Raw genomic sequence first — 24,811 nt, 5'->3', positions numbered from 1 at the left:
ACATGAATGAGAAAAACAGCAGTGAGAAAAGAGAAACTGGAGAGGGCAGGGCTAGAAGATGGTGAGATAAATAAATCCCTTAGCAGACTTGTCAGCAAACCAAGATGTGCTGCAAGACCCTTCAGACAGTCTCACCTGGCTGTGGCACAGCAAAACCCAACAGTCAGTGAAACCAGGCATCTGTTAGGTAAGGGAGAGTTGGTATGAGACATTCGGCCCAGGAGCTTTTGCTAACTACTCAAAACATGAAACTATAATGGAGTGGAATAGTACTTATTTGAATAGGCTTACTGCCATGTGGCATGTTTATAACCCATATTTATAGTAAAAATATCAGTGAAATACTAGACAAAGGCTGTTTAAAACCTGTGGCTCTTTGACCTGGAACATTTTATTTTCTTGTCCTTGGCAAGGCTTGCTGAAGGCTCTGCCATGCCTTGGATAGACAGTTGTTGTCCTGCCTCACCTGTACACAGAGAGAAGGGCGGAGAGGCATGGCTGTCACTTTTCCTCAGGGCTTCCCAAGTCATTGTCACTGTCATGAAAGAAGCCTGGTATCCTGACTTGGTGGCATTGTTGCACAGACACCGCATCAAGCTGCCTTGTCTGTTATTTTTCATATGACTGCAAAATGCAAAGTCTTTAATCAGAACAGAGGAGTACTTGGATTGGCCACCATGCAAACCTAGATAAATGGGGAAGGTATTAATCTCTGTATGAACACGATTGAGCAAGTACATTTTGTTATTTGTTCCAGTGAGTTGTATAATCCTGCTTCCCAGTCATCCAAATAGGATTTAGCATTGTCAACATGTTTTTCTTAATAGGATGATGCTATGAACTCATGTCTATGCAAGACTGGAAAGCCAGATTACATGCCTCAGGAGACTATATACTGGTTTTAGCTGTTAGTGAAATATGGTTTTTTCAATGAATAGGACACAGACTTGAGGCCACCTTAGAGGGGAATTATCAAGATGTGGTGTGCCCCATGCAAGACCCCTCACAAACTTCAGAGACAACCATTAAGTACAGCAAATAAGCATCTTGGTTTCTTTAAAAAAAAGTTTCAGCTGTTTCTTTTCCAAAACAAATAGTATGTTAAGACTATCGAAAACTCTGTAACCCTTCTGTTAATTCAGAAATGTGCAATACTAAATACAGCTTAATGTATTTCTCCCTTCAAAAAAAAACATCATTAGTAAATGCTGTTTTGCCAGGTTTCAAGCATTATTCTGTGATGTTACTAGTGTGATGCCCTGCAATTACACCACTTCAGAGGAGGAGTTGTTGCTTCTTATTAGCAAAAAATTTGCAGCACATTGTAAATTCTAGTCTGTTGTTCCAATAGCAGTGTAAGGGGGCCCTGGGCTAATCATGAACCAGTTGGGCATTTTGTCAGGAATAAGTCAGTATTAATCAAAGTATCAACACACTACCAGAAGTCATATTTTAAAAGCCCTCCTGAAGCCTTTCCAGCCCTCTAGAATTACATATTTGAGGAGTCTCTGCAGCTGTACCCACAGGGGAAGGAGGAGAGCACAGCTCTCTGCTGGCCTGCCTGGCAGTATTGACATGTGCAATGTCAATATTGACATGTCAGACTTCCATAGGGCAAGGAAATTATGACAGAGCTGCATTTTCTACTCAAAAGAGCCATATGCAGTTGGTGGGACCTCAGTGGACCCCACTTTATGATATTTTGTGTGTGAGTCCTTAGTTTCAGCTAGAGCTACAGGGGCTATTATTTTTTAAACACTATCTACAAAGAGAAATGTGTTTTTGCACATCAAAATTCATATCCTTTTTCTCAGAGCTGTGTATGGAAGGAACATGGCAGGTAAAAGAGTTGAAAATTTTGATCATGCATCATTCCTATTTGCATTGCTAAAAGTAAGATTCTGTCAAAAGCTGGATAATTATGAAATGCTTTTCATCATACATGAATATGCCCCTATGGGCTTCTGTGGTCTTGGGTAACTCATTTCCCCTTCTTATCTCTGTGTTTCCTTATTATTATTTTATAATACGTAATATATAATATATTCCATATTAAATTGTGTAATATCCTATATAGCAATAATGCTTAAAAGAATAGGTGTTCTTATTTCTTCTCTCACTTGCATATTTTCAGGAAGATCAGAAGATCGTAGAATCACAAATGGGTTGGATTGGAGGAGACCTTAAAGATCATCTAGTTCCAACTCCCCTGTCATGGGCAGGGACACTTTCCAATAGACCAAGTTGCTCGGAGTCTCATCCAACTTGGCCTTGAACACTTTGGGGATGAGTCATCCACCACTTCTTTTGTCCCAGTCCCAAAAGACTAAGCCTGTTCTGTTCTTTTAGTGTGTGAGGGGCTAGTAGAAGTGTCACCCTACTTTTCTCAGCCTGAGTTTAACCAATACAGAAAGCAGACTTTCATGACATTGCAGTCTGCACAGAACACAGCGGCAGCCTGACTTTGGTCACCCAACTCTTTATATGTAGACTTGAATTCTCACTCGACTGCCTCAGCTCTTCTGTTTTACCTGCCTCAGCTTCTTTCTAGGATAAGGGAAAGAATGTGCAAGGGGTGGAAACAACATTGCCATGCTCTTTTATCCCTCGAATAGCTCAGGAGTCCTGGCTCACACTGATTTCAAATTCAGATGTGTGCTGAGCATGGAATTAGCAAGAGCCAAATGTAAAAAGTAGTATGATTGCATTCTCTGTCTGCTACTTGGTATTAAGAGGAGGAGACAGAATAGTTTTTACTGGCGAAAAGAAGAATGAAGAGTGATACTCTGTGACTTGATCATTGATTAAACTGGAAAGGGTTGTTTTTTTCATATTTGCATGTACAGACAAGGATCAACAGAAAAGAGACAGACTAATTCAAACCCTTGAAAAATATAAGAGGGATCTTGTATGGAGTCTTCCTGCCACACCATTCAACTCCAGAAGTGTTTCTCCAAGCCAGCAGAAGGTATGTGATATTCTAACAGGTAGTGCTGAGTCACGTGAATAAGACCATTTTCCCCTTAATTAGCTGTACTCTGTGGTGCTGGGGAGTGCCTGTAACACAAGTTTCATGCAGGTTTAGTCAATGTGGCTTTTTATAGTCTAGTGGAGCATAGATAATATTTGACTCTCAGTCTTGCCAAGTGGCAGCTGTCCTCCCATGGCACTGTTGCAATCCCTTCATGGCCTACAATGACAGATACTCATGCTATGACTATGTGTACATGACTAAAATGTGTCCCTGCTCTGAAAGTGTCATGTGCGCATGACACTCACAAGGCCAGAGTATTACGTGGGAGCCCAGGAAAAAACCTACATTGAGTGAATTTACTGAAATGATTTGCTGTTTTGTGTGACAACATTCTTATTAGGATGATTTCTGTACACAATATTTTCGAAAGAATGAAATCCCAATAGTTTTTTTCCTACTGAATGCAATGCAATAATTGTACATTGTTTTACAGTATCCTCTGAATTTCAGAATGTTATTTACTGATAAAAGCAAGATCCTGAAGTAGTTATTCCTAATTCTATGTATTCTGCTAGATACCACAAACTGTACAACCTTATACTAGTGAGAGCAGACCTTTCTTCACCAAATTCTATCAGAGGACCTCATCTCACTATACAAATTCTTGCAAAACATTTCATTCTGCCATAGTCCAGAGTCTCTCTGGGACAAAAATTCCTCAGCAGACTATATTTAGACTGGTTTACCACTGGATTACAAATTATACTGTTAATAAACAACGTCATCCAATTCAAATGTGCATTATTTTGATTTGTAAAATCTTGCTACTAGTGAGATAAGTAGCAAAATAGTAGGCCACAATTTCACCTAAGGTATTTGTGAGGAAAACAGTGGCTCTGTTTGACTTCAAACTCCTGAGATGGAGCCATGCTGGCACCTACATAGGCACACAGAGAGAGAGAATAGAAGGTGCCATTGAAGAAGGACCGTGAGACTGACATTGAGTCATGAATTTCATAGATGGGAACACACAATGTGCAAGGCAGAAAAAAGTGTCCTATTCTCCCCCTATGAGCCCTGGCAATCAAAATAGGATTTCTGTAATTTCATAAGACTATTTGTCATTAGAAATCTCAACCTTGTAAAGAGGAGGAAAGAAAAAGAAACTAGGAAGAGGACTGGCTAACTAGCTCAAGCACAGTGGCAGGTTTGCTTTACTCCTAACTGCAGTTCCCAAAACAAAATAAATCATTTAGACCAATTGACTCAGCTTGAAAACAGTTTCTTAAAATTCCTCCTGTGTGAATTAATTTGTAGGAGACACTGTCTTCAGTGAATTCTTTTGTGATTTTTTTCTGTCAGTTTTATTCTTTAACTTACAGATGAGGAGGTCACTGTTGGAAAATGGTCACCCATATTTGACATCTGGTTGGAACAACTCTTCCAGAACAAAGAGAGAGCAGCCTCCCTCTGTATCATTTCAGAAGTTCACTTCAAGGACTCTGATGCCAGCTCCTGCTGCAAGAAGGTCTATCCCAAATGGTGCTCCATGTGCTTTGTCTCAGACTCCTGTTCACAACTCCAGTACAGACAGATCATCTGCTTCACTGCTTCTGCGATCTCGCATGCATTTGGGCAGTCGCAACACGAAGAAGGCATTTCAAAACTCTGTTCATAAAACATACTCTGGGGACCTCCTGGACAGACATTCAGCCTATTTTACAGAAAAGAAGCAATGTTTTAGCCCTCGGATCTTAAAGACATCACATCAATCTTTTCTTATGAAGTATAGGTATTATAATCCTCCTTCAAGAAAAAGGAGCTCCTCCCCTAGCAGACCACCATTTAAATCATCAGACATCAGTAACGAAAAGAAAAGCGAGTTGCACAGGTACTTACATCAGTGCTTAAAGTTAAGTAATTCTGCTTTCAAACACCTCATTTGAATCATAACTGTTTCTCACCATGCTTTCAATCTTTCAGATTTTTAGAAGATTCACACGTGAGACCCCATTCTGTTCACTTCTCTCAGCAGCCAGTTGAGGTTGGTGTACTCAGTGTGTTACAAAGTAAAAAGAGTGAAGCATACTGTTCATACACAAAAGTGTCCTGGTTATGTGGAAATGAAATGGATAATGGATTCATTGGCTTTGCTGAATATATGTAAAAAGCAAAACCAAAAAATTAAATCATCTTATGAGAAGTGACTAAGATTGCAATTGAGAAACTTATCATGCAGGGCTAGATAGGGTCAACAGACACTGTGAATAAAATAGGAACAGCTAGAGTAACTGGGCTCTCTGAGAAACACAAATGAGGCATTATGCAATATGAAAAACACTGTATCCCAACACAAATCTAATCTTCTGAAAGCAGAGCTCATCCCTACTTGACTGACCTCTTACTTTTTGGTTGGTTTACAGCCTTTGAGTCCATACAAATAATAACTTGGAGCCCATAAATGTCCAGACAAAGTGCTATTCTCTCAGTCTGTGGTCACTACTGTAGTATTTGTACAAGACTTTGTCTGGAAGTTGTACTCCATTAGTCATCTGGATTTTTGAGATGAATTGATTTCATAAATTTAGTGCTCTTAAAAATAAGGGCTGCTTAACAGTAACTAAGGCAATAGCCGAAGATAGAGAAATTTTGTATGATTCCTTGGCCTGCACACCCCTTTACAGAATCCATGTTGAATTTCTACACAGCTCTGCCAAGGCACCACAGACATGAATTTTGATACCCCTATGCTAGATAGCACTATTTGATTCCTTGCTCGAAACCACCAAAACCTTCATTTAACAATATTATCAAGAGAAGCTCCTATCCTCATTTGATGAGCCACAGCAAAAGATAATTTTGATATTAATCTGATTTTCTAAGTCCTCTTTCAAAGATACAAATGTATTTTGCATTTCCTTCTAAAGAAAAAGTACGAAGTCTGCAAAGATTTTCAATTTTGTCAGAATTTCTTATTTCCTTCATAGCATTTGTATCATTTCTCTCAGATTGTTCAAATTGGTTTCCATTTCTGGAAATGGACAATTCATTCTTACATGAACGAACCTAATAATAATACTTGTTCGTTATTTATGTGAGTGATTGACTCTCAAGACGTTTATTTCACATGAGCTGCCATGTGATGATGTTGTGATTTTGATATGTTGTGAAATCAGATCATTTCCCTGGGTACTCTGAGTGGAAATACATAATGTTAATACAAAGATAATTAAACAAATTATCTACATTTACCTCCTTTTCCTTTTTGTGGCAGAACCGTGAATTGTGGATTCAAAATTCTGAAATGCCACTTTTTCCAGGATTACAATTTGAAGAAAAGTAAGTTAAATATTTGTTAGTCACTTTTAACTGTTTCTAAGTTTCATATCAAAATATTAAAGTAGGAGTTTGGTGGAAAATTGAAAACAAGGCACAAGAGCCAATTAGCAATAGCTGTATGCAGTGAGTAGAGGGAGTCTGCTGGGAATGCGGGATTCAGTTACTTCCTTGGGAAATCAGAAAGTTGGAAGACCTTTTCTTAGTCATGCCACTCCTCTTACTGTAGGCAAAATAAATATGGTAAAGATAAATAATAAATAAACAATATTAATAGTAATTTATCTTCTAATACCTACACTTTGTTAATTGGAACTATTTTTAACTGTTTGTTCACAAAAGGCATAGATATTCTTGTTTAATGAAATTAATGGATTAAAGTAACTGGGAGTTGACCAACAGAGCTGTCAAAATTTGTCATTTTAAAACTTATAAACCTGAACAGTAAAAAAATGCAGACTAGTTAACAGATTCATCACTTTTGGATAGGTTGGCAAAACTCTTTATTTGAGCTAGTTTAATTACTCTAAAATTTCTGCTTCTTTGGATGGTATTGTAAACCTCACTTGCATTCAGTATATGTTAAAGAAAGATGCTGACAACTTCTGTATTTTTATAGAGAAGAAGAGTATCTTCGCTTTCTTCAGGATCTCACTAATGATATTTTGATTAGAAGTTGTTATCACAGAGAGTAAGTGCTTTGCCTTTCATGTTTATTCCTTTGTTTGAGTAACAAAATTTTGACCAATTATTCAATCAGTGTAAAGAATTGGTGGTTTTAATGAGAGAAAAGTCTAAAGACTTAGGCCCCACCTTAAATACAGAGAACTACCACCCTGTGATGGAGAGCACCAATACTCTAACATTTTTATTAAATGTGGAAGAAGAAATTGGAATTATGTACATGAAAGTCTGTCCCTAGAATAGTTCCTTCCAAACTGCGTGCACTTGGAATAGCAATATCCAACAACCTTAAAATCCTTAATATTTTAGTTACTTACAAGCACAGTAGGGATAGGGAGGGGATGGAGCAAAAGTTAAAAGCTGGGATGCATTCTAAGTGATCTGAAAGACAGGCTGAGTAGTTATTTTTCATTTTAAAAGTTTACAGCCTTTGAACTGTTGGAGTTTTTGCACTGATGTTCCTCTTTTTTTTTTCTTTTAAGGGCATTAGAAGATGTATTTCAAATGCACATTAAAAGTAAGAGGCATAACCTTGATGAGGTGAGCAAAAAATGTCTAGTATTAAATCTTCTGTCACCTCCAGTAGAAATGTTGTACATCAATGTTGAGCAACAATTTATGGCAGATCGACTAGTGTGCAATTTAATAAAAGGCAAGAAGAAACTCCCTCTGCAAAAGCATCAGTAAGGGCGTTTTCCATGGAGCACTGGTAAAGAGAGATTTTTCTGTACATTTTTGTGTATTACTCTAATAAGTTTTCTAAAAGACAGATAATGTAGTTAGCATGCAGAATGGCTTTCATTACACAAAACCTGTTCATGAAGAATGCTTGTTGCTGCACTTTTTTTGCTATGACTGCCATTTCTTGGAGCAAGAAAGGCTTGTAGGCAGTGGCTAGATCAAGTAAGAAGACCTTGTGTTTCAATAGCTTGTGTTTAGGAGTTTGGTCACCACTTAATACTCTAAGTCCAATATGAAGTCTCCCCATGTGGTGCCTGCTGAGAATTATACACCTCAAAATGCTTATCTGGACATCTCCCATGCTGAGAAGGAAGAGGCCTGTGAAGGGGCAATAGGAAATGCCAGGCACAAATATACAGCCACAGTCTGTCTCTCTCCTCTGCAAGTCTGGTATCTTATCTAGGATGAGTGGAAGCAACTTTGCCTGTTTTAATCCAGGGTTTAGAGCCCTCTCCTGAGAGCAGGGCTTATAACTGCTCTTTGAAAAATTGTAAGGAACATACTGTTTTCCTTTTAAAAGTCATTCACAGAGAAGGTGGCATTAGTGGTGTTGTCATTATCTTTATCCTTGCTGTTATCCCAGATTGGTTGAAGTATTTGGCCATGAAATGGGGTAGGCAGCTTCCAATGCCTTCCCCAGACTGAGGAAACCCAAATCCAACACTCTACCTCCTGAACAGATAACTCAGCTGAGCTTTTGAACTAATTCCTCTAGGTTAGATAGTAGGAGCAAAGTGGGAGACACCAGCAGTGCAAACTGAGGTTGCAGCACTCATTTAAAAGGCACTGGGTTTTCCTCCTTCTCAATAACTGATAATATGAATTCCTTCTTCTTTAAAGTCTCTGTATTAAAGGAAAGAAAATGAAATAAAAACACCTTCCTAAGGGCCTGCAGCAGAACTGTGAGCTCCACAGAGAGTACAAGAGTTCAGTCACAGCCTTCCACTTGCATTGCCTGCCAGCTGCTTGTTGAGGGGTCCCTGCCCAGTGCACAGGGCTTGGGTCATGGGGCTCTTTCATCCAACGCTTCTCCTATCTCCCACAGGGAGTGAGACTGCTAATTCCAGCTTTGAGAGGGATTTGATGCTCCAGTCCTCCTCTAGACTTTAAAGGCCTGTATACAAAAAGGCATATCACCGAGTCTGATGACCCAAAGAATTCATGGTCAAGGGCTTGGACATGCACTCCAAAGCTCGTATAACTTCAGCAGATTCGATGGGAACATTTCTGAGGGACTGGCATAGTGTGGCTTTTAAATGAGCTACCTTTGCCTATTTGTTCCTGCAAATTTGTAAGCATTTAGTATTGTATTTTCTTTAACACTAGGCATGTGGGAGTTACACGCATGATTTGCACATTGAGTAAATAACAATCAGAGGAATTATAAAATAATTAGAATGCAGAATGTTATTTTGTCTTTCGAAGTGCTACAATTAGGGGAGAGATGGTGTTTTGGTAACTGTTTAGTTGCTGGACTGAATGACAGTCAGTAGGTGAAAAAGTGTTTGAGAAATGACCTGAGCTGCAATTTAAGTTGGTTTGTGGGAAAAAAATCAGCAGCTGCACCTCAGTTTGAGAGGATATGTAGTTTACATCTGACTAGAGGATGCTGAGCAGATTTGTAAGGTCAACTGTTGCCTTAGAGATAGAGCTGAGAAACCTTTAATAGAAAATTGAAGGTATGTGGTTCCTTCCAGAAGGAGGAGTTTGTAAAGAGTAGCAGATTTCTATGTCCTACTGGAAAATGTTTGATACCTAGGAATGCATTGTTCTGAACCTGAGTAGAACTTAAGCCTGGTGTTTTCCCCTCTAAAAATACTGACTGAAGACTTTAAAGAAACTCGAAAAAGAGGAATAAAAGTAATTGGCCAATAATTGATTTAAAGATTTTTGCATGTTTAGCCATGCAATGAAGAAAGGAAAAAGAACCAAACTGCCTCTCTGTATTAGAAGAATACAGCACACAGGAGAAAGAATTGTTTTTTGAAAAGATTAAATAAGAAGTGTAACCATAACTTACACAGGAGAAGCTTGTGAGCAGTGACATTTATTAGAACAGGCATAGTTCCCACAAGAGAAGTAATGGAAGCTGAATTGCTTTCAGGCTTTTAAAAGTGAATTGGCCAGTGGATGGAAATGAATTCCACAGAGAGTGGACTTTTGTCCTACAAAAATATTTTTTTCCCTTTTCATTTGTTGTCTTCAAACCAAACTCTTTTTGTTTACTATCACTGTTTTCTGGACCAGACAGACAAAATAACAAGATGGAAACATCTGTCAAGGTCTTTGCAGCGTCTTTTTTTACCCATCCTGGATACCTGCCAACTGGTTATTTGGGTACTTCCTTCTCTGGACTCTGCTCTTCTGTGTGCTTACTATCCAAAACCAACACACCCCTCTCCAAGTTCCTGCTGGCATTTGCTCCAGCACAGTGTCTGAGATCTGTTCCCTAAAACAACCTCCACTTTGGTCTACTGCCAGCTCGTACATCATGAGGGTGCTTAAACCCATCCAAACGCATGGCTTGACCCACCATCCATGTTTGGCCCCACATCACAGCCGAGCAATCCTCACCACTTACCAGGGGATTCATGGCTTCAGTACCTGCAGCCTCTTCTCCAGCTTTTAGAAAGAGAATATCACCATTGCTCTTCCAAGGAGAAGGTTACACACTCGATGAGATATTACATAGTGACTGAGGGAAAGAAGAATGCAATTAATTGCCTAATTCTGTTAGGGGAAAAAATAGATAACTGCATAGCAAAGAAGAAGAGAGTGAAGAAAGAATATAGGATGGAGGAAAGAAAGACAGTGCCTCAAATATAAGAGCCTTTTTAAATGACTGGCATCTTCACCTTAGATCCTGTTCTCTACATACCTGCACGTTATAATTACTGGTGTAAAGTGGGGCACAGAGGACAGTTCTATCACTGGACTCCAGCCCAAGGTAATTTTCAGTCTGATTCATCAAGGTGTCAGAGGAGCAATTTTTAATTTTTTTTTGCTTCAGAACATGCAATTTCAAATAGCATGTCCAGGAGAAAGCATGCACCAGTCCTTCCACCAAGATTTATTTCTGCTGTTCACGCTGTGTCACTACCTCTGCAAGCTGCATTCAGTGGTCTACTTAGAAATCTTCAGCTGAGGCTTCTTTTCACCTGCCCAGCCCTGGATGTTCAAACATTCTTTTATGTTTTAGAACTACAATTAATTAGCACACTAATTGAGGAACTGGAGAGTTTTTCTAACAAATTTTCACAGAGCAAAGAGGTTCCCCCCTTTTCTGTAGTACTGAAATGGTGTCCACTCAGGAAAGCTTGTGAAAGTTGGGGTTTTTTTTATCTAGCCACTTGCTCAAATCCAACATCAGGCCGTTTTATACCTTAGAAGTGCAAGGAGGACATTTCTGCTACAGAAACTGATCCATACTCAGATACAGTTCAAGAAGCCATCAATTCAATGAAAAATATTTCCTTAAGAAGAAAAAAAATTGTTGGTTCTTGCTAAGAGGTACAGATAAAAGAGTAGCTCTTGTAATCCAGGAAAGTGGAAAAAGTGTCCCTCCTGGGCTTGAAATAGCCACTGAAATGGGGCTGTAAGTGAATAATTTCAGGAAATTGATGGGAAACTAAACAGTACTTGAAGGGGTGAGGGATCCAGTGCCCATCAGTCTTCCAATGAGCAAACCGGTTCAACTAATTTATTTCCTGGAATTTTATCATGTAAAGCCAAAAGCTTCTGAAGACACAAAGTAGTACCTTACACTTGGTTTGTCTTTGTTTTAGGAGGATCATAAAGTGTTCATGCTTAAAACAGTACAGTGTAACGACACCAAAAGTTTTATCTATGGTGAGGGGAAGATGGAAGACAGCTGATAAATGGCATGCAGCAGTGTTACCAAACATTTCAGGACAGGAACACAGAACACCACAGGCAGCTGAACACCATAGTGGTGTGGAAGCTGAAAGCCCATTTTATTTAACCAAACAAAATTATTTCCTTTGGTTACTGTGTGAGTATAGCCTCAGCGATAAGACCTGGCAGGAAGTGTCATAGGGCCTTTCATAGCCCTTGGTCGAAAGGTCTATTTTAACATTTCTGAGGCCAAAAAATCCTTTTTTGACATGCCACACCCCAGCACTATCTTGAGTCACACTGAAGCAGACACAGGAGAAAGCAACCTCTGCTTAATCCCTGGCACTATCTCCTACATGTTCTTTGCCCTTCCCTTCTTCAAGCGCCGTACCCTTTCTATTTAGCCCATCATGTCTCGTGGGACTGCTTTAGGAGGAGATACATCAGAAACAAGTGTGGTTTGGGATGCTAATGCAATAATTAGTGGCTTAATCATCAAAGTGAATAAGCAACTTACCAACAGTCCCTTTCAGCTCTGTGCACTGCTACCATTTAAATACAGAATTTTGTAATGTACCATAATTAGACACTCCACATGGGAAAGTCTTAAAAGTAAACCAGTAAAAATGAAAATGACTGCTCTGAGATGAGCACAGGACCCAAGTTTATTCTTCTCACAACAGAAAAGGTCAGTGATCTGGTATGTGGAAACTTTCTTCCAAACCAATACTAACCCACTGGCCCCATCACAGGCAGAAAGGGAAGTGTCCTGTGAAACAAGTTCTCTTCAGCATGGGACTTAAAGTAGGAATCTTCTGTTTTGGCAAAGCAACATGGCTAATATTTTTTAGAAATTCCAGCATGAATAGTTTAATTTCAGTTTCTTAAAATTCTTCTGATTTTCAATTGGATGTACTAATTTCACTGCCTGCTCTGGCCGTATATATTGTGTAGCTCTCCCCGTTTCATATGCACATTCAGAGGTGTGCTTGCAGTGGCAAATACCCATTTCTTCAAGTACACAGGTATCTCCATACATGGAGACAACTGGAAAATTGGATGAGTATCACGTAAACATGGTCCATCTCACTACTGGTGGACATGTGTACAGTAGACTCTTCACATCTGACAGCTTTGATTACTCCAGCCACTAAAACCAAGCCTAACCCCAAACTATGATTTAGTTATATGTCACCAAACTTCAAAATGAGATCTAGAGGGGAAACTTTCATAGTTACAACACGGTTAACTGATAGTTACAACACAGGATTGAATCTGCTGGCTCAGCACTGTGCAGGCCTGGCCACAAACTCTCACAGTCCTCACAGCCTTCCATAGCCTTGACTGCTGTACTAGATTTTTCCCTTTTGTTGAAGGTTCACTTTAGCAGTCAATTCAGCAAAACAGAACACAGAAGATAAAAAATTACCTTATAATATTTACAAAGAGTAGCCTTGGGAATAGATTTTAGTAACTTTTGTATTAGTCCAGAAATTATTGTAAGAATCCTTTTAAAGCCACAGAATAGGTTTTGTGTTTTATGGAGCTCTGCTCCAAGGTAGTTTACTGTAGTCCACCTCTTCTGCAGTCTTGCCTCTGTGCTTCTTTCCAGAATGGGATTTTCCAGGAGGGTTTAGCTAAAAGAGAGGTAATCTGGACTGCAAAATTTCTTGCAAAGGAAAAAGAAAGTCTCTGAGACTACTTGAGTGAGTTAGAGGAAATAAATGAATGAGATAGTGGGGACAAAAGTGAAACACCTACTTAACTGAAACCTCATTTCAGTCGTTTTCTCCAGTTAATTAAGTATTGAGGAAAATGGATGCAGAAAGCACATTTTAAAGCAATCAAGTACTGCCAGAAATCAAACCAGCAATTTGAAAAGAGAACAACACTGCTCTCTGGCATCTGACAAAATAAGATATTTGACAGGGAACAATATGTGCAGTACTGGTTAATTGGGAGGCAAGGAGAAGAATAATCATAGCTGCATTACTGAATTTATAGAAGTATCTCCAGTGTACCACAGGGACAATGTGAATTTGTGGAATCCTCCTGCCTGCTACAGCAAGCCAGCAATCTCTTACATTCCCATCAACATTTTTTTCAATGTACCCTAGACAGCAATGCAGAAATAGCAACTGTGGTGGCTGAAACCAGGAGAACTGCCTTTAAAATGACTGCAAAATCCCCCACTTTTCTCTGCTGATGAAGAGGTATGGGATAAGAAACAAGTGGGGAAAAAAATCTTCATTAATGCTTGCTCTCCTTTGCTAGCCTTCATCAGAGCAGGGAACAACCCTTTACCAGTTATCTGGCTATGGAATATGGCTATTCCAGCACCAGTCCTACAACAGGTTAGGTTGACTGTGTGTATCAGGATTAGAGCAAAAAAAAGACTATTTTCCCCAGTTTTTAGTTCTAAGCTGTAGCCAAACACAACGTGAACTCAATCCGCCAACTAACCTACATTTTAGAAGCTCTGGCAGAGCATTTAAGGCTATATTGTCTTCCCTGCAGTTGGTTCACTGACCTTTCATTTTTTCCCATGTCATTTTAGCACATTAAAATGATGATTACAACACAAGCATGCTGCTTTGTCAAAGACGTTAGCAAAGGGGATTGAGACACCTGAACAAATAATTTAGTACCCTTCCTACACATACTGACAACACTGTGTAAGGGGATGTGCAGTTAATGGGACATTGTTATTTAGACTCTTTGATATAAACCAATACTTTCATGGGTAGCTGCCTGTCTCAGCAGTAGATTTGTTGATCTGAAGATAATATCAAAAGCCAGACAAAAAACATTCATATAAAAAGAGAGGTAGAAGAGCAGCTAACCAAGTTAAATAAGCAGTTGAGCAAGTAGAAGAATCAGGAATACAAAACAGATTCTTTCCCTCTGTAATTGCTCACAAGATATTGACAAGAAACAAAAATCCAAATGGTCATCTCCTTTACTACTTTTAGCCTCTATGATTAGAATCCAAGTTAATTAAGTTAATCTAAAATTAATTTAATCCAAACTATGCTCCCATCAGGAGAACTAAAATCTTCCACCCGTCAGTGCCAGGCAGTGCCTAAAGCCATGCATGTCTTTAAATACCAACAAGAGTGCTGAAAACAGAGTATTTTTCAACTTGGGGTCAAAAGAACACAGAACATTTCCCTTTCTCTATACTTAAAAAAAAAAAAAAAAAAAAAAAAAAAAGAAAGAAATTCAAGTCCCCAAGCACAATTAATAATTTCCCACTTCCCTGTTTTGCCTCTAAAACATAAAAAATCTGATGTGGGTACACAGTCTTGATGAAAAGTCAATCTTCTTTCACAAGATCAAGTGTATTTACACTGATTTTATGTGGTACTCAGCAGGCTGCCTAAATAAAGGAACCCTGAAACACTGCCTAGTACAGAGCAGACTCTCACTGAGCTTTCATCTGTCTAATTTATGAAGCAGAGTAGCAGAAAAGCAAAATAACAGAAAGCTGTTGATTTTTCTGTGCACCCATCTATCATCAGAGCTTTCACTGAAGTGTTTCAACAGCTGAATTGTCAATAGAGATCATGATTTTTCTGCTGTTAAAAAAGCTTCCAGGCAGACAAATAAAACCATGCAAAAAGCTAAGCAGATTTAGCTATTTTATAGCAATATCCTGTTTTTCTGAGTTCCATACTTTCTGAACTCTACACTGAAATAAGTGCTTAGGTGTGCCCACAAGTGTGTCAAAGCACATGCACACGCACATATACATACAGAGATCATCTTCTGTCACAAGAAATATACACAGACCAGTCCACATATAAAGCAAATTCACATTGCTTTTGAGTACTGCTATTGCAGTCTGCTTTCACCATAGTCCACCTTGCATTCAGTTGTCAACATCATTAAGAAGTTCAAACAGCTGTTTTCAATTGTTTTCTGCAAAAAATTACTGGCAGCCTTTTGTAATTTGTGGCTATTTAGGATAAGACAGCAAAAGCAGAGGGAGATGGAATCATTTTAAAGGTTAGACAGCTGAAATCTCAAATAGGAGGAACAAGGAAACTAGGTCTGGGACAAGTACAGAGTGTTCTCTGGCACCTGGGCCATGGAGTGGCACTGCTTTCCCTACTGTACAGTGTTCAGATTGTCCACCACTGTGGATTGTTCCCCATATCAACTGTAGGGCACATCAACAAAATTAGTAAGTTGGATAGCCAGAGTGTGATTCTTCTTTCAGCTTCATCTCTCCCTCCCGCTGGCTGTTACTGGACTGTCAGACCATTCTGAGTGGTCCTGCTGTGAGCCAGCAGACATTGGTGATGGCAGCACTGCACCAAAGGGAAGGGTGGAAGTGCAGTGCAGTGCAGAGCATCTGCTGGAAGCTGAGGCTTGAGAAAGTAGCACAGGACCATGTTCAATAAATGGCATTTGTCCTACAAATTTTAAAAAATTTGTACAAACTCTACCCAAATGGTAGTTATTTAGATTGTGGCTATGCCACAGGAAGCACAGGGCTATCTGAGCCCTGCCACTGCTGTATTGTTTCTGCACTCAAGGTCTGGAGAACTCCTGATTATCCCTGAGCCAAGAGGACTCCAGAAGTCGGGGCAGGACATGACCTGGGAACATTTTGAATTCTGACACATGAGACAGCAGTTGGCCCTTAATAATAGTCATGGACAAGCAGCAGACAAACAAATCTCCTTTTATGTTTTTCTTTCATTACTAGGTAAAAATGACAAGAATAGTTCAAGGCCTGAAGAAAGAGTTGAACATCACAAACCGACGACACCTTTCCATGAGCTGTGAGGGCACATGGCAAAAGGATGTCAACATTCCTGCAACGTGCTTTTAACTCACAGTTTTGGGTATTTCAGAGAGCATTCAAAATCAGTTGGGACAGCGAACTAGTTTTTACACCAATTACAATGTAAACCTTGGGTAAACAGGAAAACGAAGAGATCCACCTAATGCATCTGCCCGTGATGTAACACAGTATCACTATGGCAACAACCAGGTTAGCATGCTGAGAACAATACCAGAGCACCAAAGACATTTTTACAGGGGCTTTCACAATCAGAATAGAAAGCCAGATACAAGTGTCCTTTCATTCATTACAGATAGTTGACAATCGTATGAGAAATCTTGATAAAGCACTTGGATTTTTTTCCTCTGCATGCTTGATATACAGATAGGTTGGAAATTAAGTTTTCAATACAGCTTCCCTATGTGAATTGCAACCTGGAATCTCATCAGTTTGCAAGAGGATGTAGAATATTAAGTCCCACTTTCAAGAGATTTAGGCAATAATCTAAGATCTCTTTAAAATCTTAACTTATATTGGCTTATATGTGAAAAAGCTAAGACTAGCTAGTACCACAATACATACTAGTTACTGAAAAAAACCCAGGCACTACAATCTTTCAAAATGCAAACATTTCACACTTAATGAAATCTAAACACTTATAAAATACAAGTGCAGCCAAGTAGGAAAATATGTAATGACTAAAGCCTCAATCCTTTCTTTTACTGATGATAGTCGCTTCTTTCATTATAACATAGTTGTTTAAATTTGTCTGGTTAAGATTAGACAGCTTTCTAAAGATAGATGTTTTTTCCACACTCTTCTCCAAGTGGGACACTTTTCAAGGCATTAGATTAAAATAGAAAAACAATGATTGGGATAAATAAAACATACTAGTTTTGTTTGGGTTTATTCTGTTGTCCGCTACCAGTGCCTTTTCACATACCGGCTTCTACCTTGAGACTTAATTTTTTAAAAAATTGCTAATTCCACAGATGATCCCTAAAGAAGTTCACCACATAAAACCTGTCTGAAATAATTTAATTTTTACAAGCAGCTTTGTCAGTATCCTGACAGAAGATGAGGCAATAAAATGCATCCTTTAAGATGGGCCCCTTTCAGTCTCTCTGGAAGATGCCTCTAGGCATAGTGCCACAAGGATTGTTTTAATTACCTAATACTTAAGTTAAAAACAATTCGAGATGTTTAGGAAAAAGCCACAAGGTTTACTGATCCTACACCAACTATAGATAACCTTAGTTAGTAAAGGAGAGGTCATATAAGATTTTGTTCTTTTGAACCATACAAAGTATTTTTGTTTGTCTGATTTGTTACTCATTTGATACAAATGCTCAATTTCTTTAAAGTTTTTTCAGTTAGACTAATGAGTAGATTATTTGTTCTCATAAACTGACTGTATTCTAACAGACAATGCTGCAAACAAAGCAGAATAACAGTGTGTATGTGTGTGTAAAAAGAGAAAAACACTGCTTTGAGCATAAAATTAACTCACCTTCAAGTAGAAGGTCTCATCACAGAAGCAATTGTTACACTTTGAAAGTTCAACTTAAAACAAAGGTATTATCTTTTATTTAAAGTTAAAGAATCCTTTTCAAAGAGTAGAAAACATTATTACCCACTTTTGTTGAAAGGAGAAATGTCTTTCTGACAGAATAACAACATGAAAATGCCTCTCTGCTGTGCATCTTGGAGTCTTAGGGCACTACTGCTCATGTAGAGGAGCTTCATTTTCCTAATACCTGGCCAGGGAAGGTGAGCATAAGAAATATGAATTATCAGAAAGTAATTCCTTGTTCAGTTGGATAATGACTGATGTAGTTGATGTCACTCTATAGCATAAAATTGCTCTGTGCTACTGAGCAGTTAGACCAGTTAGACCTTTGAAATCCACAAGTAGAAGTTTGCTGGGGTGAGCATATTTGTAATGAATCATCCTAAATTCAAGTGCACTTTCATGAACTAGATGGAATTATTTAAATGCTATTTCCAGGTAAGTTACTGTCTTTTGGTATCTCAAATATGATTTTTCTTAAATGTAAAGGAGCTAACTTAGGGCATTCTATGCAGATATTTCGCGACACCTGACCATTTTTCCAACACATCCACTCTCATTACATCAGGTACAAGCCTCCAGTGATTTTCATATAAAGTGGCATATTTGATGTTAAGCATTGTCAGGGTGAAGGGTGACCTGCAGAGAAGGAGACAGCTGATGTTCATGGAACAAGCACAAATGTGTTGTTACAGTGTCCTTTCTGGCCAAGAACAAAGTACTCCCCCCCAGTTTGCAGAGGATTGCTGGCTGGCCAAGGGCCATTTTGCATAAGTGAAGATTAATGTTGTAAGAACTTCAGCTATGGTCAAAGCCAGTACGTACTGGGAAGTACAAAGAGATGGTTTGCCAGATGCTTGGTTTCAGGGAAAACAGACTTAGTTTCAAGGAATATTCTTTGGCTTTGTTTGGACCATGTCTCATTCCCCTTTGCATAATATTAATCCATCAGGAACAAGAGATACCAAGACACAGCACACTAGACCTGTGCACTGGATGCATCTTACATCTGGTTTTATATTTTGTCTTGCATTTAGAAATTATGTCACTGCTTCATTTTAAATCATCCAATGGTGTTTGCGTCATTTTTCCTGGAAGCTAATATTTTTAGAGATACTTAAATGAGTTTATTTTGCATTTGTAAATCAACCATTGGTACTCAGAAAGAATGACAACAATGGCAACATGTGGTCTGCTTTTTCCATGGTTTAATTTTTTAACAGATTTATAAAGAACTATTTACAGAAAGTTCTACAATTATAATTCTACAATTATAGTTCATTACTATTTCACAAGTTTGATTGACTATTGGTATTAGCAAATATTCAAAAAAAAGCTTTACAGATCCCATATATCATTAATCATTGGATAAGAGAAAATGGTGCCTTCCATATAGTTCTGATATTTATTTTACAAACTGGTTTTTAATCATCAGTTATTCTCAGTTGTGATTAAGTCTACACAGATTTACTGCACCTTACAATTTTCTTTTTGCTCATCTTGCTCAGATAATCCTTGTTCATTTAGAGAATTTTTGGCTTTGTGCATCATGTGACTCTCACCAGGATTATCAGAGAGAGGTTTTGTGGATTGTTTACACAGGCAAAGTGGTGACCTTGAAGTAGAATTCTTTGGTGGAAAAGCTGTTACTGCTTGGGACTGCTGCTCATCATTTTCCTGTAACACAAACAAAAATATCATTGTTTACTGCTAATGGAAAACCATATTAGCTTTCTGCAGTGGGTCAAAAGACTTGCTGCAAAAGCCCAAATATTGGGGATTTGGAAAAAAACACAGACATACTGAAAACAGAAAAAAAAACTTTAAGACATTTATCACTCTCAATATACAATACGGTGAGACTTGTTAACAGTTGTTTTGGTGTGGTGCAAGGTGGAATATCTGTTACACAGCTAGTAAGCTATTTGCTAGAAGCAGAAAAAAAGATACCCCAGGAACAGACAGTACTTCTAATCTGTTTACTAAGGTACCTAGTATTGTGTACCAAGATCTGTATCTCAATTTTCTGTACATACACTGCAAAAATAAAACATAGGCCTCACTTTTTTGCTGACATCTGGACAGAAACCACTGCTTTCACATTTTAACTGATGTGCAGTCAAAGCAGTCAATTCACATAGAAAATTCACATAGAAAAGTGAATAAATTTGCTTATGAAAATGACAGGCACATTTTAAACACCTTGAGAAATTTGCAACAGTTTGAAACTGGATATTTAAAATGAAGTACATACAAGCACCTGTCAAAGAGAGGGAAACAAGATTTATTTCACTTTTAAAATAAGAGACATCATTTACTGTATTAACATAAAGCATGAAACAGCACGTTTCAATAAATGAAATTATGAGCATTCCTCCAGAAATTCCCAGATGTACGTCATCTTGAAAGAAAATAAACACACGTGTCCAGCAACATCCAAGAGAGAAGGGCATAAATTCCTGGAACTGATGACTTTTTTGCATCCCTGACTTGAGGGAAGAAAAAAACAACCCTGAAATCTTTATTTTTCCTATCTAGTTGAAGGTAAGGAGTAGCCTGTCCTTAGACCTAGACAATACACGCTTAGACAAAGAGGAGGACTGCCTGGGAAATTCCTACCCCAGTTAAATTAGAAAAAAATTATTATGGATTGCTTGTTATTTGTTGTAACCTTGAATATGATCAGCAAGAGCCTAAAACAAGCTTACACCCTGCCGGCAGGTGATTACTACACAACTTTCTGTGACCAAGGCTTCCTTTCTTTTTGCACTACTGAGATTGTTTACAAGCAACATCATTTCTTTCTAACATTACAGGGAAACATACATAAATGAGTGTAAATAAAGGTTATTGGCATCACTTAATGAAACAGTAATAAAACACAGACCTCCAGGCAATGTCTGTAAGAAGCAGCAAATTTTGGCAAGTAGAGTAATTATCCCTGGAACCAACATACCCAAATTCAGTGGATTCACTCTCACTGCAAAATACAGATTTCATATGGCTATAGTTCCAAAAAAATTATGTCTCTGACCTGACTTGTCTTCCCAATGGTGCTTTCTGGCCTCAAAATCTATACATCCATCAAACTATGTGTTACTTGCCTTTACTTACTTTTGGTATCTTGCCAACACACTTTATGTGCTAATACAAAATAACTGCATTTAAAAAAAACCAAAACAAACAGGAATGAAAAAATCAAGAGAAAACCAAAAAGTTGTGCACCAGATTCCACTGATTGCCAAGAGAATGCTTTTGTGTAACCTGGCAACCTGGAAGAATTTTTATATACTGACATATTTCTGTGTAGCCCTCAGATAAAGAACTATCAATATCTAATAGCTATTCTCTTATTGCTCAGCTTGAGACAGCATGCTTAAAAACTTTGGAGGAGATTTCGGACAACAAAAGTTTAATTCTGTCCTAAGGCTGGAACACTTTTCTATAATCTGCAAAGCGCTTGCATCAGCTTAGAAAGAATGCCTTATTCTGATGTTCTATGAAACATTCAGCAGTGTGTCTGTTACTGAAAACACTTGAAAAGTTAATGTAAACTTTAGTTACTAACCTTTTTTTAATAAAAATCCGCTTTCAAAATCTAACTGTGTAGTATTTATCCATTTTGATAACATCAAAATCTGTAAGCATGAGCAAGTTGATCTAGTAGAAGACTTCCCTGTCCACAGCAGGGAAGTTGGAACTACATGATCTTTAAGGTCCCTTCCAACAAAAAACATTCTATATGATAGTTTCTTTACTATCTAAATGTTCCCTATTTACATGTTTAACAGTGTCTCAAATATCTGTAGTTATTTTAGAGCACCTGTAACTTGGAATTCCAAGAAAACTGGTTTGCAGAAAACTTTAAACTCAAACTCCCAGAGGTTAATCTTTTTGGTGTTTACTTTCTCTGAAACCTAAGAAATCACAGTATAAGCAATATCTGCTCTTTAGTATCCATTATAAGAAATTGAAAATATACCTGTATTGAATTTACATTTCTCAGTGGTTTCTCCCTTTGAGGTCACAAATAACACCACACAATCAATTTGCAGATTGCTAGCACGGACAAGACCTATGTCATGTTTTACTGATTCAGTATTTATGATCTTCACTGTATTGTTGAGAAACATAAAGAATTATAATAATATCCTCAAACTTACCTGGAAAGATGAATACATTTAGTGAATGCATTAAGTTTTCCCCACGACTTTCATATCCGGATAAAATTTTTCAAGTTACCTTTTGTGGTTTGCTGCCACCAGGTGTTGGACAGGAGCGCTCACCAAGATGATCTGGTCTGCACCTCTGTAAGTCTTGTTTAGGTAAAGGCTGTTTCTCACCCGAAGTAAGATGGGGACTGGTTCTGAGGTGTAGCGTTGTTCTACGTAAGATGTAAGGGCTAGACTTGCCAGTGGGGATGTCAGCAAATCCTGAAAAATAAACAGCTTCTATTAAAACCAGCTAAATAAATTAAACTTTCTCAAACGGATTTCCTTTTTCACAACAGAGATAAAACCAGCTGATTAAAATAAGTCATTTGTTCTACTGAAGAAAATGCATCAAAAAGATTGCTGAATAGATCATGTGTATTCCAAAATTAATATGCAAAACTTGGAAACCATGGAATACAACCATAGAATTACAACAGAAAAAAATTTCAAACAAGTGTTTGGTCTTTTTCTTTACAGGTATGTTATTATGTGGAGAACAATTTCAGTCTGAAGACATGTACTTGTTAGTTCATGATACCATGACATGATACCCTTGGTTTTTAATATTTTTCTCTTGCAGAACTAGAGTGTTATAGATTGTCTGTTATCCCTCTGCCTAGCCTAAAAGTCAAACATTAACTGGTGCACATGTTCTCAGAACAGGTATATTGTAAGAAAAATAGTAATGCTGGTAAGAAAATGAAATGCAATGTTTAGCCTTAGAAATCCTAACTTCTGAGAGTGATCACCAAAGCTGAGGCAATTCAGTATCCCTATGGCTTGTCCTTTAATGACTGCAATTACATTTATTATAAAGGGCTACTTACTAGGTAGTTGAACATACAATGTATTTTTCAAGCCCTGATTTGTACAATTTTCTCAACTACTTTCTGCTACAGTGAACCCTTATATGGCATATCAGCCTACCTAATTTCACTGCATTCAGAGCAGATTGAAAGTGAACTCTCATGAAGATGATAATATATTACTGCTGTGGGCAAGACGGTTTTGACTCAGGGAATTTTAATCGGTTTAATGTATTGCAAATTAACATAGAGTGAAACTAATTCAACAAACAAAGGAGAAAAGCTCACCTGCTGTACTCAGAGAATGTTTGCTGTTATAAAACACTATAAATACCTTTTTGCACTACTTCTGGAAGCCCATCTAGCTTGCTGTCAGTGTTCTCCTGACCCAGCAGATTTTGAGAGATATCACACTTCCTTTTCTTTTTTGATGAAGTCTCTGGAGCAGGAGATCTTGGCTCTCTGTTGTCTTTCCTGTTGTCTTCGCATCTCTGCCTTTTATTTGAAAGCTTAGTAGTATCTTCATCTGACCTTATCTCTTTGACAGACTGATTGCTTACAGTTAATGAGTGATCAGAATTCAGCAAAGGAGTGCTGACAGCATCACTTGTTGGCTGTTTCAGCTGAGCACTCAGCAAATTCACTTGTGTTTTTAGCATCTCATTTTCTTCCTCTAGTTTATAATATTTAACAATTAGAGAGCAGTATTTCTCCAAGTTCTCATTTGCTTCTCTTGTCTTCACTTCTGTAGATTCCTGTAATTCTTCCAGTTTTAACTTAATTTCTTCTGCAACAGCAACATCAGCATCACCTTTCAAAGAAAACCATTATTATTCACATAACTAACAAAAAAAAGACGCATATGTAGGAATTTATGATGCAATGGTCACACACCTTTTAATTACACGTTCTATAACAGTGTAACTATAAAAAAATGATTGCACAACAAATTCAGTAATGACAGACATAATAATTTACTTGTTAAATAGAGAAAACATGCAAATTTTGAACAGAATCCTTGACCAGTGCATGGGCAAACATTTTCCCTGTCATTTTGTACCTTCTGAACACAAAAGTTTCTACCCCAAACTGTCTTTAAGTATCATTTACAATACAGTGCATCTCATGAGATGAGTCAGAATATAAAGAACAAAGCATGACAATCAGAGGGAAAAGCTCGCTGGAAAATGATGAAAGAACTCACATACAAACTTTAATTATTAAGAAAAGTACTCCTCTCCTGTAAATTACTTTTAACCACAAAACTGTAATACTTAGAATATTTATTCATAATCCAGATTTGTCTCTCTTACCTTAAGAGAAAAACATATTAACTAGATTTTGAAAATGTTTGACAAATTTGCAGTTGTACTTTTTTATCCTACTTAAGAATCATGCTCTGTATTAGAGCTGCACATGCAAGTGGACCTTTTAGGGAACATGAAAGATTTACAAACAAATGCACTGCTAAGAAACACTAAGACCGAATCTAGATTCAGTTACCTTCTTTCTTATCCTTTGACATAGTAAAATTTTTCTTCTTTAGTAGTTCATCACATTCAACTAGTTGTTTTTGCAGCATTTCCTTTTCCTGTTCCATCTGCTTACAGGATTTCATCCACAGCTGCACTTCACTGTGGGCAAATTCATTTTCCTTCTTCAGTTGAACTAAAATGTTACTATTATCAGCCTAAAAAATAAGAAATTTAGTTATTTCACCAGAAACATAATTCTTCCATTTAAACATTACAATGTCAAATGGAATCATAGAATCATTAAGGTTGGAAAAGACCTCTAAGATCATAGAGTCCAACCTTTGACCACCCTATCAACTAACCA

The 24,811-nt window shown here is 37.9% G+C and overlaps 2 protein-coding genes across 2 annotated transcripts in view; one reads left to right on the top strand and one right to left on the bottom strand.

Annotated features, from left to right (window-relative positions):
• The window catches only part of LOC127469508 (spermatogenesis-associated protein 7 homolog), a 30,508-nt gene extending 13,428 nt beyond the window's left edge, over positions 1 to 17,080 (top strand). Inside the window, exons 4-10 of the mRNA XM_051783927.1 lie at positions 2,847 to 2,968; positions 4,357 to 4,865; positions 4,958 to 5,018; positions 6,249 to 6,313; positions 6,930 to 7,001; positions 7,477 to 7,534; positions 16,305 to 17,080. Of these exons, the coding sequence (XP_051639887.1) occupies positions 2,847 to 2,968; positions 4,357 to 4,865; positions 4,958 to 5,018; positions 6,249 to 6,313; positions 6,930 to 7,001; positions 7,477 to 7,534; positions 16,305 to 16,430 (1,013 nt within the window). The 3' untranslated portion in view covers positions 16,431 to 17,080. The remainder of the gene's footprint in view (positions 1 to 2,846; positions 2,969 to 4,356; positions 4,866 to 4,957; positions 5,019 to 6,248; positions 6,314 to 6,929; positions 7,002 to 7,476; positions 7,535 to 16,304) is intronic.
• Positions 17,081 to 19,160: 2,080 nt separating this feature from the next.
• The window catches only part of CENPF (centromere protein F), a 38,961-nt gene continuing 33,310 nt past the window's right edge, over positions 19,161 to 24,811 (bottom strand). The window contains exons 17-20 of the mRNA XM_051783915.1: positions 24,476 to 24,662; positions 23,307 to 23,783; positions 22,195 to 22,385; positions 19,161 to 19,629 (exon numbers count right to left, since the gene is read on the bottom strand). Of these exons, the coding sequence (XP_051639875.1) occupies positions 19,420 to 19,629; positions 22,195 to 22,385; positions 23,307 to 23,783; positions 24,476 to 24,662 (1,065 nt within the window). The 3' untranslated portion in view covers positions 19,161 to 19,419. The remainder of the gene's footprint in view (positions 19,630 to 22,194; positions 22,386 to 23,306; positions 23,784 to 24,475; positions 24,663 to 24,811) is intronic.

This window comes from Manacus candei, unplaced genomic scaffold (assembly GCF_025592945.1).
Source record: "Manacus candei isolate 608988 ecotype Guabito, Panama unplaced genomic scaffold, ASM2559294v1 h1tg000017l, whole genome shotgun sequence".
Taxonomy (NCBI): domain Eukaryota; kingdom Metazoa; phylum Chordata; class Aves; order Passeriformes; family Pipridae; genus Manacus; species Manacus candei.
Note: the sequence above shows the minus strand (reverse complement) of the source record. Positions and strands in the feature narration are given on the sequence as shown.